General features: G+C 52.7%; 1 protein-coding gene across 4 annotated transcripts in view; it reads right to left on the reverse strand.

Moving 5' to 3' along the window:
- AXIN1 (axin 1) overlaps positions 1 to 17,587 on the reverse strand; it is a 62,621-nt gene extending 45,034 nt beyond the window's left edge. For 2 of the 4 annotated variants that reach the window (XM_053894271.1, XM_053894270.1), the window contains exons 1-2: positions 17,238 to 17,587; positions 12,438 to 13,395 (exon numbers count right to left, since the gene is read on the reverse strand). In XM_053894271.1, the coding sequence (XP_053750246.1) occupies positions 12,438 to 13,315 (878 nt within the window). In that variant the 5' untranslated portion in view covers positions 13,316 to 13,395; positions 17,238 to 17,587. The remainder of the gene's footprint in view (positions 1 to 12,437; positions 13,396 to 17,237) is intronic. The other 2 variants (XM_053894273.1, XM_019437316.2) reach the window with 2 other exon arrangements.
- Between the last annotated feature and the right edge of the window lie 652 nt (positions 17,588 to 18,239).

The raw sequence follows: 18,239 nt of genomic DNA on the forward strand, positions 1-18,239 counted from the left end.
AACATTTAAAAAAGGAATATCCATATACAAAACCATATCCAGATTATAAAAGAAACAACTTATATAAAAGAATATAGAAAAATTGAAAGTAAAAGATTAGAAACACAGTCATGCGTATATTAACAAAAGAAAATTTGGGGTAGCATTAGCAATATCAAAGTAGATTTTAAAAGAAGAAGCTTTGTCAGATATAAAGAGAGAAATTTCATAACAATAAAAACACCAGTCCACAAGGAAAATATAATGACTCTAAATTTGTATGCATGCAAACTACGGGTTCAAAACACATAAACCAAAACCTAACAGCAACAGTACGCCCGAAACTAATAAAACACTGTGTGTTAATTATACTTAAAAAAAAAAAAAAAACTAACAAAATCAGAAACAGATATTCACATTCATGATGGGAGACTTTAGCCAATCAATTCGGCCTCAACACTCACTAGCAGCGGTACATACAAGCCACGGCTTGTTTCTGTACACTTAGTAAATCAGACAGAATTTCTTAGTTTACCTATTTTTTAAAAACATATTGACTTCTTTATCAAAAGTGAAAGGTCCAAAAGGTAAAACCAATGCAGAGGTTGTGGCTGGCCGTGACTACAAACCACAATTCGGATAGCAGCCTCCTTAATAAAAGATAGGATCCCAAAAGACAACGTGACAGCAATGGCTCAAGTGCATAAAGCTATCATTGCTGCAAGCCCCACAAATGATTTCTAGTGGCTAGAACCATTTCAACTCAACACGTATCTCTCAACAGCAGACCTGCAAACCACTATTTTAAGCCAAGAGACAGAAACAGGCAAAGGTACGGTCCCTTCTCAAAGGGCTTTGAGTTGTTGAAAGCTAAACTTGAAAGTTGTTTCAATACACCTTTACCATTTCCCACCACCGTCACCCCCACCCCCACCATCGCTACCATCATCACCCCCCCACCCACCCCTCCCCACCCCACCCCCACCCCCCCAACTCCCCCCCCACCACCCCCACCACCCCCACCATCACCCCCACACCCACGCCCCACCACCACCACCGCTGCCACCCCACTCCCACTCTCACCATCACCATCACCCCCACCCCCCCATCTCCCACCCCCACCCCCACTCTCACCATCACCCCCAAGCCCACCCCCACCAGCCAGAATCACCCAGGATCACCCAATAATCTCCACATTGTTAAACCTCATGACTATCAGTCCCCATCTCACTTCACCTACCGGCAGCATTTGATAGCTAATCATTCCATCCTTCCATCTGGCTTCCAAGGCACCACACTCAACTGGTTTCTTCCTACCTCATCTCCTTCTTGCTTCCTATCCATCCCCAAAGCCTCAGCCGTGGAGGGTCACTTGACTCCTGGGGATGTCAACAACGCTCACAGCTCTAGATACCATCAATACGCTGACGACCCGAGAGAGAGGCCAAAGCGGAAGCTGCAGTGGCTTTTCTAACCCCATCACAATGTCCCATCGCCTCTCTGGGCTCACCTCCCCATGGCTCTCCCTTTGAGTGCTCTGCTCCAGCCATGCCGCCCTGCTTGCTTTTCCTCTTCTTCCTCCTCCAGGTACATGGTTTGTGCTCTCACTTTCTTGAGGTCTTGCTCGAAAGTCATCCTCTCAAATGGGACCCTCTCTGGCAACACTTTGTTAAAATCACAACCCTTCCTCTGCCCCTTACTGCCCTTTCCCCTCTTATACTTCACCACAGTACTTGTCACCATCTGGAACATTCTATGTTTTATTCATCTTTTACTGCTCCCTGTTAAAAGAAACTGTAAGCTCCGCGGGCGGAGGGATTTTCGTCTGCTCTCTTCACTGGTGAATCTCTGGCTTCTAGAAGACTATCTGACACAGAGGGCACTCAACGAATGAACGTGTCTGTATTTCTGTCAACTCTCCTTTTAGAGGGGCAGCGCATCAGGCCACACAGTAGAGACATCTGTTCCCATCTGCTCACACGCAGCTTTTCTCGGACATGCGTGCCCCACGGTGTTTACACTCTCCTCCTGTTCTCCAAACACCACGATCGTATCATAGTCCACCACCAGAACAGGGATCAATTGTCCTGAGATGAACCAAGGGTCCTCAAGAAGGTGCGGTAAGAAACCCAGTCACACCAGAGGGAGAGACAGTACCCACATCCCCCCCAGACACCAACCCCTCCAGCTACATCCAGTACAGACAAGCCTCACACCCGGGATAAGCGTTCCCCCGAGAAGTACCACGTCCGCATACAACTTTTACCCACTGAGTGATCTCAGATTATTAAAGGTGTCCTGAATGAATTTGTATTAAAAAAGAAAGAATCCTTTCACGATGCTGCCGCCTCCAAATTACATATTTCAAGGTAATTACATCAGACCTCCCCCAAACAGCAGGTTCACATACCCTTCACGGATTTCTTCTCAGAGTTCTCTTACCTGTGCAAATAAGGCCCAGCTCTACAGAAACAAGGAGCAGGCTTCCCCCACACACGTGCAGGACTTCTCGGCAATAACCAACCGCACCTCCCTACCGAGGGCTGGGTGGAGGGCATGACGCTAAATACAGGTTGTTGAGCATCAGTGAAGGGCTAGTTAGACCTGCAGGGCCCGGTCCTCACACCCCTCCAGCATGAAGACACAGCCCTCGGTCACATACTCCTGGAGGACGCTGGACAAACAGCGTCTGTAAAAATGAAGACGAGGGGCGCCTGGGTGGCTCAGTCGGTTGAGCGGCCGACTTCGGCTCGGGTCACGATCTCGCGGTCTGTGAGTTCGAGCCCCGCGTCGGGCTCTGTGCTGACAGCTCAGAGCCTGGAGCCTGTTTCAGATTCTGTGTCTCCCTTTCTCTGACCCTCCCCTGTTCAGGCTCTGTCTCTGTCTCAAAAATAAATAAATGTGGGGCGCCTGGGTGGCTCAGTCGGTTGGGCGGCCGACTTCGGCTCGGGTCACAATCTCGCGGTCCGTGGGTTCGAGCCCCGCGTCGGGCTCTGTGCTGACAGCTCAGAGCCTGGAGCCTGCTTCAGATTCTGTGTCTCCCTCTCTCTCTGCCCCTCCCCTGTTCATGCTCTGTCTCTCTCTGTCTCAAAAATGAATAGACGTTAAAAAAAAAAATTTTTTTTTAATAAATAAATAAATAAATAAATAAATGTTAAAAAAAAAAATGAAGGCAAAAGGCCTTTGCAAAAGGCAAAAGGGGAAATCGGGTACAGGGAAGACATTAGGGGGCTCAGGACCGAAAACTGAGAGACTAGGCGAAAGTCTGTATTCTCACCTGGGAAACCCCAAACTCCTGTACCTACTTAGCGCCAGAATCCAACAGACAGCCCCCACAAAAAGGAGACATGAAGCATCCCTGTCAAGGAGAAGCAAATCACCCAGAGAAAAGACCACAACAAACAAAGTCCACAGGTGGCGTGAACACTCTGAGCACACTGCTCCAAAAGGCCGCCTTGCACACAGCTTTCAACCAGCATCTGTAGTGCCTCACTGTGAAACACGAAGGAACAGCCAAGGATCACCACTTGGGTAGAACTTCCAGCAAGGAAGACAGGAACCACAGCAAACCCATAAGAAAGGAACTCAGAGGACACAGAGACTACCTTACCCAGAAAGCTGGGCAAAACAGTAATTAAGAAGTTATAACTGACATCTCCAGAAAGATTTTTAACAAATGTTGACCCATGAACACAACAACCACAAAGACAAATTTTTTGTTTTTTGTTTTTTTCAGAGTGTGCATTCAAAAAACAAGGGCAGAAAAATTTAATAGATCAGAAAACACAACAAAAAGAAATGGAAAATAGGAGAAAGATTTAGAATTTAAAGGCTCGTTCCAGATGGTCCAACATCTAAATAATAGGAACCCTGAAACGAAGAAACCGTGAACAGGGAAAATAGGAAATTATCAAAAAAGTAACATTTAACAAATTCCCAGAATTGAAGGACTAGTTTGTTCAGCACAATGAAACAAAAACCACAGAGCAGGCACAGTGCGATGAGACAGCGCTGCTGACAGGGCACCCAGAAATGCTCACAGAGAGGGGACCCACGACCAAGGGTTATGAATAGAATGGACTCAGGCTTCCCCAGCACAAGGCCCTAAGAAAGAAGACGAGGCGCAAACCCTTTAATCTCTGAAGGAGACACCACCGCCCCAACTGGAATTCTAAGCCCATTCGACCTCTCCCCCACTCACAGCAGTCACAGGGTACCACGCCCCAGTCACACGGCACCACATGGCAGTCACACAGCAGTCTACACAGCAGTGAATGAAGAACCACCTGAAGGGAAGTGGGAAGAGGGAGGGTTTTAGGAGACATGTCTCTTGGAGAAAAACAGTTTGTCTGACAGGTTTTATAATGCAGAGACATATATACACAAGGCATTTCTTAAGCTGATACAGAGTAAGGGAAAATGTACATCACAAAGTCAAATAACTAATCGAAGGGAAAAACACAGCTCTTATAATTCAAAAAACACAAAAAAGTGATACTTCTTAACAAAAAAAAACATTTAGGGGCACCTGGGTGGCTCAGTCAGTTAAGCCTCTGACTTCAGTGGCTTCACTTCACTTCAGTGGGATCACTTCGTGATGATCTCACGATTCGTGGGTTCGAGCCCCACATCGGGCGTTGTGCTAATGGCTCAGTGCCTGGAGCCTGCTTCGGATTCTGTGTCTCCCTCTCTCTCTGCCCCTCCCCCGCGTGCATGCGCTCGCCCGCTCTCTCTCTCTCCCTAAGAAATAAACATTTTAAAAATTAAAGATTTTTTTTTTAAAGAAAGAAAGAAAAAGCTTGGCCCAGCTCAGCAATGAATACACAAATATGGATGGAAGCCAAACCTAGGGTGTACCAACAAATAGGGTGGGTGGCAGGGAGCCAGAACCCCAACAGAGATGGTCTAATAGCAGGTGGCCTACAGACAGCAGTAGGGACACAGGACTCAACGCGGCTGTGAGGGCCTGAAAGCCTACATCACCCCAAACCCTATGTTGGGGTCCCGGCCCCCGGCATTTCTGAATTTAGAGGGGGTGCCTCTACGGAAGTGGTGAAGGCTACACAAGGTCGTAAGAGCCCTGATGACAGGACTTAGCACCCCTTACTCGGACACAGCGGGGGGGGGAGGGGGCCTGCTCCCTCACCACCCGCAGGGTGAAATGGTGAGACAGCGGCCCTGCTGGGGCCTTGATGTGGCACCTCCAGCCCCCCACACTGAGAAATAAATGTCTGCCATCTAAGCCCCAAGTGCACGGAGTTTTGTTGTGGCGGCAGAGCGGACACACAGGAGGCTCAGACACAGACGGAAGTGGCCGTCCTGGAGAGGAGGGGAGGAAGGACATGGGACTGCTAAGGGTTTTGGGGGGTCTTTTTGAAGGTTTTTTTAAGGGGGCACCTGGGTGGCCCAGTCGGTTGAGTGTCCGACTTCAGTTCAGGTCACGATTTCACGGTTCATGAGTTCAAGCCCTGCATCGGACTCCGTGTCTCCCTCCCTCTCTGCCTCTCTCCCACTCGCACGTGTTCACTTGCTCGCTCGCTCTCTCTCATTCTCAAAAATAAATAAACGTTAAAAAAAATTTTAATGACGTTAAAAAAATAATATAAATAAATAAATAAATCTAAGATCATATTAAAAGGAAACATTTCATGCATCCTTCTTAAAGAAAATATAGACTTTTGAAAGCAGAGAATTCAGGCCTCCATGCAACCTGTTTCTATACACCTGATTTCTATAAATATGTTTTGAAGAAACTTGGAAAATGCAGTGAAGCCAAAAGCCTACGTTCTCCAGCTGTACAGACACAATCCCTGTGCGACCACCCGGGCTACTGGACATTCAAGTTACTCTGTTAGCCGTCACGAGCAATGCTGCCAGCAACATTCTTTATGGCTTTTTTTTTTTTTTTAAGTAGGCTCTACACTCAGCGTGGGGCTTGAATTCACGACCCTGAGATCAAGAGTCACACGCTCCGACCGAGCCAGCAGGGCACCCGTTACGGTTACTTTAAAATGTTGGTTCAAGAGAAGACACTGGCCCTACACTGAAGATGCGTTAGTTAAGATCCAGAGAGGGTCAATGCCAGAAACAAACAAACAAACGAAACCAAAAAGCATTTAAATAACTCAAAGTGCACCAAGCTGGAGGAGCTGAGGGCTCGGGAATGGACCGATGGCGCCCACCAGACCACCTAACCGCCTCTGTCCCCTGGAACTGGAAGAGCCAACCCCAGCTGCTACCAGAAATTTCCCTGGCTCACAGAGAAGGCTCGAGGGCCAGCACTGGAACACACCCAGCGATGGGGGGCTGCCCACAGGGGTGCAGCAGGCCCTGTGCACGGCCTCTCCCGTGAGCTCTCCGAAGACGCCGAAGTGGTTCATTTTAACAAAGTCAGGCAACCAGCCCGGGTCCCGGGAAGGGACTGGAGATACACTGAGTCGTTTCTTCAGATCAACGCTTCTTGGAATTTTGGAATTAACGGGCTCTAAGAGGGCCCTGAGTGGCTCACAGAACCGACCATCTGTACCGATGTGACACAGAGGGAAAACACAGTAACACCGACTTCCTTCCCCACACACAGGTATGCGGCCTCAAGCAGGCCGCAGACTTCGACTGCCCTTCTTTCCTACTGAGCTACCTACCACTACTCACCCAAGTCTCCTTCCAGTAGCTGCGGGGTAAACTGACGTAATGCAGCCGGGACTCTAGAACAGATTAAGAGGGCTGGTGACTACGGCCAAATTCAAATCTCTGTGACACCAGGGCACAAACACGGGAATGCGCTGGTCAGAGCAGGCGGCTGACCTATACGTATGGCTCAGTTCCAAGAAGTGCACCCAAGCCAAGCACACCAGCCCCACGCTCTCCCGAAATCGTCCTGAAACAGCGGCACGTCGGAGCCACGGGCAGCGCCGTCCGTGCAAAGGGTCTGGCCAACAACATTGCTCATGGGCTCTCTGCAAGCACTTCCCTGTCATAAGCCCACTGACGCAAAGGCCCAAGCAAAGGGGCCTCTCTATTCCAGAATTCTCCAGTCTGATGGCTATCTGCAGATACTTTCCCAGACTCTGTTGAAACCTGTCAAAGACCATGGAGTTTTACATGACTTTAGCGGACCGAAAAACACTTTGACTCTCCTTAACTCGCTTAGAAATTTTAATGGCCATGTACACCACTGACAGGTAGAGGAAATGCATACAGCATGATCGTGCCTCTGTGACGGGGTCCAGCACGGGCACACGCGTATCACAGGAGCTTGGGGTCAGGTCAGGTGCCGTGGGAAGTCCCGACGGCGCTGGAGAAAGGGAAGACGCGGTCACACTGGCACTTAGGAGGGACTGCTTTGGTGCTGTGGGGAGAAGAGACAGAGGCCCAGACAGAAGGTTCTGTGGTGGCCCAGGAAGAGGTGGTGGGAGCCAGCACGCAGAAAGCAGGAAGCAGAGGGATTCAACACACACTTGGTGGGGAACCAGGACTGGACGCTGTACTGGATACACAGGTGAACAAAGCAGGGATCAGAGTGCTTGGTTGGCCTGGTAGATGCCGGTACCACTTCTGCAGGTTGGAATGGTTACGAGAGGGACAGGTTTGGGGCGGGGAGGTACTGTGCCTCCCCTGAAGGGAATTTTTTCTTTAATTTTTTTTCAATGTTTATTTTATTTTTGAGAGAGAGAGGCAGAGCACTAGCAGGGCAGGGGGCAGAGAGAGAAGGAGACACAGAATATGAAGCAGGCTTCAGGCTCCGAGCTGTCAGCACACAGCCCGAAGCAGGGCTCGAACCCACGAACCGTGAGATCATGACCTGAGCCGAAGTCGGATACTCAACCGACTGAGCCACCCAGGCGCCCCATGAAGGGAATCCATTATTAAAATCTGGACATGGCATTCCTATCCTTGAAACCACTGTAATCCAGATACGAATCCCACCAACATCTAGCACTGTTGGCGAAATTCACATGACGGAGGGGAACGGGGCAGGCATAGGCCGCACCCCCAGGCGCGATTGCACGGGACCCCGTGACAACCTCATTCGGCAGGTATCACCTCACCCTCCCCATCTCACACATGAGCACAGAGAGGTACAGCAACTTTCCCTCCGTCACAAAGCAGGAGACTGACCTCCCAAGACACCGTCTAGTGGAGAAGTCACCAAGTGAGGAGTCATTGAGCTAAACCACCAAGCTTCACGTTCTCCCCGTCCAGCTGGCAAGGTGAGTGAGACGACGTGCAAACTCCCGACCCAGGAACCCACAGCCGCACACCAAGGGCTGTCCGAAAACGTCTCCAGTCACCTCCTCTGGGATCATCTGTTCAGTTAGAAGAATTCATCTAGTTGAACGGGTCACACATCTAGAAGATGACAAGGGAATGCCAACGGGCCCCGGTCTCTCCCTAAGCTTCATGCCCCTACTGAAAGGAACTACCAGCACTGCAGAAGAAGCAGCAGGGGGAGGGCTTTAGGGAGAGCCAGACGCTCGCTACACTCCATAAGAGATGGTCTAAAAATTCAATGGCGAAGAGAATTTGCTGGTGGTCAAACCGAACAGGCTCACTATTAACCAGACAAATGCACACACTGTACCCTCTGCAGCCAGGCCACCGTCCCCAGACTGTACCCTCCACAGCCAGGCCGCCGTCCCCAGAGCCACAGCCTGAACCACACCCCGCTCCACTTGAACTCCAATCAGAAATCCAAAACCAATCTTGCTTTTCTGCATTCCGTGGAAATTATATACATTTGGGGCATTTCCTCTTTTTACATTTTTCTCTTGACCTTTTAAATACAGTCAATGAGCCAACCATCAGGACAGACAGTTCCTTAGTCAAAATATGAAGGGGCCCTAGAAAGGACCAGCTGTCTGCCCTTTAAATGTGGAGCCGCTCCTGCTATAAACGGCATCCACGGTCCACTCTCTGGCCATGACCATGATGACCAGCCCTGACCAGAAGCACCCTACTGGGCTGGCCCACCAGGAAGACACACAAAAATTTGTGGGACCCTGTCCTGGGGGAACTTCCCACCGGATGAAGAAGGTAAGGGTAGCAGACAGAAACAGAAAGCGCTTGCCAACGTCAGTCATTAAAACCAGCAGTGACTGCGGGGGCGCCTGGATGGCTCAGTCGGTTGGGCGTCCGACTTCGGCTCAGGTCACGATCTCGCGGTCCGTGAGTTCGAGCCCCGCGTCGGGCTCTGTGCTGACCGCTCAGAGCCTGGAGCCTGTTTCCGATTCTGTGTCTCCCTCTCTCTCTGCCCCTCCCCCGTTCATGCTCTGTCTCTCTCTGTCTCAAAAATAAATCAACGTTAAAAAAAAAAATTAGGAAAAAAAAAAAAAAACAGCAGTGACTGCGAAGTGTGGGTGGTTGAATGGCTGAGGCAGGTGACCAACCAGGCCCTCCCACACAGTCCCTCAACGCATCTGGGGGGCCAGCGCATGCTTTTCATGGGGGAGTAAACCTTGAGCCTGCCAGCTACTGTCCCACAGCCCCTGGGCCCTACACCTGATGCCAAATCATTCACACACCCTCTGCCACTTCTACACCAGTGAACACGATGGGTGGGAGCCAACCAAAGTCCTATTCAGAGTTCCACCAACTGTGGGCAATAAAGACTGGGAAAGTCTGCGCAGAGACACAGAGAACAGCAAGGGATTCTGGGATCCCGTGGCCCAGGGGCTCGAAATGGCCCCGGGCGAGCAGGATAAAAGCAGAAGGCCAGGGAGCACCGCTGCTTTCCCAGGTGTGACAGAGACCTGGGTAACGCTCATCTAACTTTCCTCAAGTTGCCTCCATGAGAAACAGCCACGTGCCCACACGTAAGGCCAAGTGAGGACAGACACTCAGGCCTCCTATCGGGAAACAGGGAAAATGCTTACCTGGTCAGGGAGGCTGAACACCAGAGGGCACGCGTGGAGCAGCCCCAGGATGGTGAACTCAAGGAACCGTGAAGCTCTAGGTTCGGGAGAACCCCCGAGTCATCTTGTCCTAGATGGTGGCCCTGCTGACACACGTGTCCGGGCACAATCAGTGCTTAGGAGAGGCACCTGTAGGGCACCTGGGTGGCTCAGACGGTGAGGCGTGCCACTCTTGATTTAGGCTCAGGTCATAACCTCACAGCTCATGAGATCGAGCCCAATGTCAGGCTCCACACTGACCGCACGGAGCCTGATTGGCATGGCGCTCACCCAGAGGAGGTGAAAACTCCCATCCGCACAAAAACCTGCACACAGGTATGTATGTACTGCAGCTTTACTCACGATTGCCAAAGCGTGGGGACAGCCACGACATCCTTCAGCAGGTGACAGATAAATTAACTGTGGTCGATCCCCACGATGAACTAGTATTCAGCACTGGGGTGCCTCGGTGGCTCAGTTACATGTCTGCCTTTGGCTCAGGTCATGATCTTGTAGTTTGTGAGTTCGAACCCCACGATGCCCTCTTTGCTGACAGCGTGGAGCTTGCTTGGGATTCTCTCTCTCTGTCCCTCCCCCACTCGTGCTCTCTCTCTCAAAATAAACATTAATAAATAAATAAATAAATAAATAAATAAATAAATGTAGATAAAAGAAAAAGAAATGCTCCATCAAGTCACGGGAAGCCACGCCGGAAGCTCAAATGCGAATTACCAAGTGAAAGACGCCGGCGAGAAAAGCCTACACTGTAGGGGTCCAACTACAGGACATTCTGGAAAAGGCAGAACCGTGTTACAAAAAAACAAAACGCAGTTATCTGGGGCTGGGGGAGAGGAGAGGCTGAATAGGCAGGACAGTGACACTACTCTGTGTGATGCTGCGATGGTGGAAACCGGTGATCGTCCATTCATCCAAACCGACAGTGTCCAACACCAAAAACGGACCCTAATGTAGACTTTGGGTGGTGATGCCGTGTTGACGCAGGTTCAGCAGCTGTAACAAAGGTAGTGCTCTGCTGACAACGGAGGAGGCTGTGTGTTGGTGGGGGGAGGGGGGGTAATGGGAAACCTCTGGACCTTCCTCTCATTTTTGCTGATAACCTAAAACTGCTCTAAAATAATAAAGTCTTTGGGGCACCTGGGTGGCTCAGTTGGTTAAGCGTCCGACTTCAGCTCAGGTCAGGACCTCACAGTTCGTGAGTTCGAGCCCCACGTTGGGCTCTGTGCTGACAGCTCAGAGCCTGGAGCTGCTCCGGATTCTGTGTCTCCCTCTCTCTCTGCCCCTCCCCCGCTCATGCTCTGTCTCTCTCTCTCAAAAATAAACATTTTTTAAAAACTTAAAAAAAATAAAAACTGTGTCAATTGCTAGCCTTACTCAGAAAAACTTCATGGTTAAGTTCTGTCCTAAAAAGCTTGCTATATCGACAGCATTCAGCTAAAGACAATGAGCAAAAGTCACACAAAAATTAGTTCAAATGGGGTATCTTGAATCCCATCACTTAAATGATATTTAAAACTTAGAAACGTTTAATCCTGTGCTTATTAAGCAAGTAGCCAGTTTCTCTGCCACAGTGAGCTTGAAGAAATGATCCAGGTTTTGAATAACTCCACGGGAGAGCCACAGCACGAAGTTTCTGACTCCTGATTAAGTCAGTGTGGTCAGCAGGGTCACACAGATGCCACGCTTTGAAGGTTTCAGGGGCAGAAGTCCCCAGGACCAGCTACAGGGAAAGACGGGACACAGGAGTGGCCTACCAACATGTGCTCACATCGGCCAGAGGCTCCCACCCACGGCCAAAACCTCCAGTAACCGCAGGGGGAACCACCAAGAAAAGAGGATGAAGACACAGGTTTCCCAAGCTGTAACAACTTCTCGATTAACACCACTGGTGCCTCCAAAGTTGCGAGGAGCCTGTAGGCAAAGGCTCCCCCCACGACTTCACACTTCACACGATGCTCGGAACGGACCACACAGCAGCAGGAGGAAAAGGCCGCCCCTAGAATTCCATCCAGGGGACGTTCCCCAAGTGCTCCGATACTCTGCTGCATGGTAGTGTCCTCCCCCACCCCTCCCCAACCTCCAGGAAGAATCCCAGAAAACCCGTACAAAATGCAACAATCCAGAATTCTCTAAGGATTGACGCTTTCAGATGTTCACTCCTCTCCATGAAGCCAAAAGGATTATATGTCTATCGCGTAAATCCAACCTCTATGCAAGACGATACAAATTTCACTGCTAAAGGGTAAGTTTCAGCGTCTTTCTGAGTTTCAACGATTTCTAAGACTTCCCATGTTCTCAATGACTTACAAAGCCACATATTTTAGACTGTTCTTGATAAAAGTCTCAACTGACAAACGTCAAACACATTTAAGGACAAATGTGCAGGTGTCACGAGTAAGGACTCAAACCACAAGTCACCCACAGCAGCAGGGGCATATCCGACTAGGGGTTGGAAGACAAGACCACTCCTTACCCACACCTCTCCCCTGCGGGTACTCTGGGTGGGTCTCGGACGTGCGCGCAGACACGGACGCCTGGTACCTGACTCACCTGAATTCTCTGCCTTCGCTGGACCGTCTACTTGAGGAGGCCCGCGGGGCAGCCGTCTCCAGAAGCAGCTTCTGCGTGAGCCTGCCGGGGGGAGCAGGGTCTCTGCCGCTGTCTTCGTGCAGGTCCTGGTCACACTTCCATTCCTCGTCTTCATTCAAAGTGGGCAGGTATCCAGGTATGCCCTTCCCTGTCCCCGACCCAGAGCTCTGGTCGCTACAGAGCTTTGGGCTCTCCGAGCCTGTCCTCGTATATTCCAAATAAATATCAGACTTGAGGAAGGAGGGGTAGGTGTTTTCTTCCATGGTGGACTGGATCTCCGTCTGGGCCTGGTCAAACATGGCAGGATCTATCAGCTGCTTCACGATGCAGTCCTTTATGAAGCTCTTGGTAGCTGGCTTAGTTTGCCTGGATACGATGCCGTTGTTATCGAGGATGTATTTGCGGTAAATGGCTTTGGCCAACTTCAGCCTCTTTTCCTCATTCGAGTCACAGGGCTCCAGCTTCCTGAAGCCGCTGCAGGCGAACCAGAAGTCCAGCAGGTCAGCACAGTCCTCCTGCTTCAGGAAAGTCCTAAACAGGTTTATCCCATCTTGATCGTCCAGTAACGAGTGCAACGACTCAGCCCACTTCAAGTATGGCGGGGTGGGGGAGGCGCTGCCCTCAGGCTCATACCCCAGGTCCAGATCCGAGCGCCTCGGGGTGGCTGCTGAAGTCTCACCTTTAACCCCGGCACCCTTCCCGGAGCAGAAGCTGTGGCTGACGGGCCTGGGGTCTGTGGACACCAGTTCACCCTCCTCACCAGGCACTGGGGGTCGGGGGGCATCTTCGGTGAAACTCGCTCCAAGGTCCAAAGGGAAACCCTGCTCTTGGATACTCATTGTGGGATCCTGCGTCACTGTACAATGAGCGCTGCACCCTAATAATCAGTACTTACAGCTCCAAAGTGAATCAATCTGTCCTGTTGAAACCATTAAGAGGACAAGGATTAGGAAAGGTGGGTCCACGGAAACGTGACCACAGAGGTTTTCTCAAGACAAGACTCGCCATGATGCCCTCCCGCTCGAACTCAAAGCCAGACATTCAGTTTATGTTTCAATCATCGTCACAAGGTTTGTGCTACGTTAAAACCATTTCTGGGAACTCTTACAACTACAGGAATGCCTCTGGATCGAAAAAACGAATGCCCAGGACAGGGAGAGCGCCTCTCCCGTCAAGGGTCGTTCTCCGAGAACGTTATGGAGACCGGCAGCCCGGGGACCTCCCGTCTCAGCCACAACCAGTCCTGCTCTGCAAGCTCCAGGGAGACAGGACTGGAGGAAGGAAACGTGCCCTGTAATCCTCGTGGCCGTGTAAACTCGGGTGAGGGCTGGCTCCTCACGTGTTAAGACGGGGCGGCCCCACCAGCACTGCAGGTTGCTGCCACACTCAGATACCAAAAGGTAGACACGTCACACACCAGAAGCGGGGTGTCACGTCTGCTCCCCACATTCCCTAGGCCCACAGCCACGATGCCTTCTGCCCACCCCATCACTTCACGCGTCGTGTGCCTCCTAACATGTGCAAACGCACAGGTGTTCCCTTAATTCCCAACACACAACTATACGAACGAGGATGGGTCACCTTCGGTGCCTTCGCCCAAGTGATCCAAGGACACCCCCTCCCCCTCACAGGGCGGCCTTCTCATGTCACCAGTGTGGACAATCTTTAAAATGCTCCCACCAGAAAGCTGCACTTGACCTTGCTTCTAAGGAAAGCGTCCTTCTGATAGCAAGTGGCAATTTAGTACTCTGAGGAAAAGAGAAGGCATAGGAAAAAAAAAATGAAATCCAAACAGTTAGACCTTTTAGCTAAGGAAGCACACAGCTCACGATTCCACTCCGTGAGCTCAAAACCAAACCACCCACCCCCTCAGAGACCAGAGTGTTGCAGGCGTTGTTGCTGCTGCTGCTGCTGCAAGCCTGCCTCAGGTGCGAAGGAGGCGACCCTGGGTCAGAACTCGTCCGCGGCCTTCCGTCCCCACTGCCGTACCCTACAGGAGCTCACAGAGCCCGCGAGCTGAGCTACAAGTCCCGACCTGGCCGGACAGGTGACCACAACTCGGCCTACCGGGATCCAAGTGGTCTGGCTACAAGTGGGTTGGGGAGAAGCGTGTCAAGTCCAAATGCCGAGGGCACCAAACAAGCCAGAGGGAGAAAAATTAACTCCTAAAACCTGGTCCCTCACAAAGGGTGGCTCTTCCTGGCCACCACCCCACACTCTGGGCCACGGCCGACACGGGATCTTCCCCCACACCTGGGCTGTCACCGCACCTGCCCGCGGCTGCTGATGGCTAGAAGGCAGAAGGGCATGGGTCACAATAACGTGCCCCAGATGACATTTCTGCAGCAAATGACTTTTTATAAAAACTACCAGGGAGGCTGTAATCTCAGCAGGAATAGCCTGCTTCTTAAGGTCAAGGCCCGTGGGCTGTGGCACCCTGCTGTCACGGACCGCTTCAACTGCAAAGGCGCCTTCTTTGAGCCCCCTCAACATGAATGAGCACCCGTGGTGTCGTAGCTCCAGCCCAGCTCATGGACATCTAACGTCCTCTTGTCCAGGATGCCTTCTCAGGAAGGAGGGCCCATGCCTGGCCTGAGCCTTACCCTGAGAGATACTCTTTAGTTCACGAGCCTTGACAAAGATCCGAGTCCCTGTGTTCCAACGGGAGGTTAATTACATGTCGCCGTCACCTGCTCTGAAGACGCTGATGTCTCCTGTGTACATTATTAGCAGCAACCTGATTAAACATTTTCCACAAGATCTGCAGCGCCTAACACAAGGTCTTGCAACTAACAGGCACCAATGAATATTTAATTCATCGACATGAAGGCAAACGACAATTGTCAGAACACCCAAACGTTAGCCCTTCATAGATGCTGAACCATTGTGCTATAAAAACAGCAAGAAACTCAAGATTCTAGCCCTTTATTACAAAACTGTGGTTGTCGTTAAAAGCTAACATTTTAATTCATGTATGAACAAGTCCCCCTAATCATTCTAAACTATTTTCCATTGTCCTGAAGAAACAGTTCTCATAATTCACATCTATTTTTGGCTGTCAACTGACAGAAGACGTCTGGTGTCCCTGAAAGGACGTGAGCACCTCTCGGAATCACTGGCATTATCGAAACGCCCCCTAATTCCTGCAGTCTCTGGGTTCCCACACAGAAGCACACCAGGCGTTCAGCGTCTACACACGTACATACCACACATAAAGCAGCTCTATTAATTCACAGAGTCAAATGCCCACAAGCATCGAATACAGCCAACAGCCTGTAACCACCGTCAATAAAAGGATTCCATAAAAGTAATCTACAACTGTGATACCAGCCTTAAAGTCTCCCGTAGTCACTGCGGAGGCAAACCCCTGGGTTCCACGGCAGCCAGCTCCATACTACAGAGATGTAGATGCTTACTTATTTCACTCCAATACAGCTTTTTAACTCTTAACTGACGTGCAGTGTGAAAATAACAGAGCGTGACTGTGACATTCTCCTAACTGCCCATCATTAAACTCGGAAAGGGTGAGGGCCACTGTTTTACGATGTAATCCATTCCTCCACCACCTAAATTCTCAATGACTGATGTAGCCCAAAAAAGTCCACTTAGCTTTCCTGAGGCTAGAAACCCAAGAAACACCCACACCTGCTGGAAATCCAACAGAAACATCGTATTTTGTATGCCTGTCCAACCCTGTCCCTCAAGAGAAGTTCTTAAAACTGAAACCCAAACACTGCTATCCTGGAAGGTCAGGTTGGGTCATGTGTGTTCTTCAAAACAGGGCCTGTAGATCCAAGTATGCGTGAGATTCTTCTTTTAGAAGCACAGAGCATAAATGCAAGCAAATGGGAGGGGCTGAGATGCACGGCAAGGAGTCTTCTTACATTATCTTAGAGAGGAGCTGAGAAAAGTCCCCGGAGAACTGGTTGTGTGTGTGTTTCCTCTAACGTCCTCGGTGCCCAGCTAAAAGTTTCACTGCCCTGGCCTTGCAGCTCTAGCTTCGTGGGGGACTGAATTCCAAAATGTGGGGTGGAGAAAGAAGCTAAGACCCACACCCAAAAGAGAGTTCTGGGGGCAAGGCATCAACCTGAAAGAGTACAGCCACTCAGAGCAGCCAAACCACAGCCTGGAACCAGCTCAGGCACCTCTGCCTCGGAGGGAGTGCCCTCCTTGGGTTTCAGACTCACTCATTCCTACTTTCTGCTGCGGGGGAGAGGGAAGGGATGTGCTACTGTCCAGCCTCCGTCCAGGGTCTCTGCACACGGCGGCTCCTCTGCACCCCACACACACCCGAAGCAGGCTCCAGGCCCGCGACTGACACCGACCAACCAAACACATCAGCTGCGCGCCCTGGCCTCCTCCAGGAAGACCGTTCCCCACCCCCTCTCACACAACCCTGGTTCTTCCTTACACTCTTCCACTCACCTAGAGCAAGGGACTGCCTTTCAGAACCGAACCCCGCACTTTTCCGGGTTCACACAGCCCTATATCAACGGCCCTTGCTAGCATCCCCTCTGACACACCTGCCCTCACAGCCTGGAACCCCACACACCTTCCTCGCGCACCACACGGTCTGCACACCCGGCCCGCACAACCTGCTCAGTGCTGCAAGCCTCCCCGCACGCGCCCCCAGCCCGCACCCTCCGAGCCCGTCTTCCGGGTCCCGCGCCGGGCCCGCCCGGCCCGGCCTACGCGGCCTACAATGAGCGGCCGCACGGGCCCGCGCCCCGCAGTACCGCGCGCCCGGCCCGCACTACTCACCCGCGCGCGTCGGCGGCGGCGACGGCAGGGCCCCGGCCCTGCTCGCGGAGCGGCGCGGCGCGGCCCATGCGCTCAGCGGCGGCGAGGCGGGCGGGACGGGGCGGGGGCGCGGCCCCGGGCGGCCCCCATGGCAGCGGCGGCGCGGCGGCCCGGAGGCGGGCGCGGGGCAGGCCGCGGGGGCGCCGCCGAGGCCGGCCGCCCGCTCTCACCCGCCTGCACCGGGGAACGCGGCTCCGGCCCGACTCGGGCCGGTCCTGCGGGCGGCGACGGCGGCCGCGAACGCTTCCCCGAGCGGGGAGCCCGAGCCCAGAGCGCCGAAGCCCAGGCCGGAGCGCCCCCGCCGGCGCCGCCCGGAAGTGCGGGGGCGGGGCCGGAGCGCGGGGCGGGGCCGGGAGCGTGGGGGCGAGGCCGGGAGCGTGGGGGCGAGGCCGACAACGTGAGGCGGGGCCAAGCGCGTGAGGCGGGCCGAGAGCGCGGGGCGGGGCGGGGCCGGGCGTGCGGGGCGGGGCCGGACGTGCGGCGCGACCGGAGCGTGGGGCGGGGCCGAAGGCCCGAGGCGGGACCAGGACGCAGGCGGTCCCTAGACCGTGGGGCGGGGCTGGAACGTGAAGCACTACCCAGAGCGTGCGGCGGGCCGAAGCGCGGGGCGAGGCAGGGGCTTGGGGCGGGGCCGTGAGCGTGCGGCTGGGCCGAAGCACCAGGCGGAGCTGTATTGTGAGGCGGATCCCGGGGCCTGAGGCGGGCCTTGGAGCGTGGGGATGTGATACGGACAGGGGGCGAGACCGGGGCGTGGGGCGGAGCCGAGAGCATGGGGTGGGATCGAAACGTGAGGGCGGGACAGGGACGAGGGACACCGCCAGGAGCGTGGGGCGGGGCTTGGAGCGTGGGAGCGGAACCGAGAACGTGGGGCGGGCCGAGAGTGGGAGGCGCGGCCAAGGCGTGGGGCGGGGCCAGTAGCATGGGGCGGGACGGGGACGACGGGCGAGGATAGCAACGTGGGGC

Source organism: Panthera pardus, unplaced genomic scaffold (assembly GCF_024362965.1).
Source record: "Panthera pardus isolate Hobbes unplaced genomic scaffold, ASM2436296v1 HiC_scaffold_4, whole genome shotgun sequence".
NCBI classification, from domain to species: Eukaryota; Metazoa; Chordata; class Mammalia; order Carnivora; family Felidae; genus Panthera; species Panthera pardus.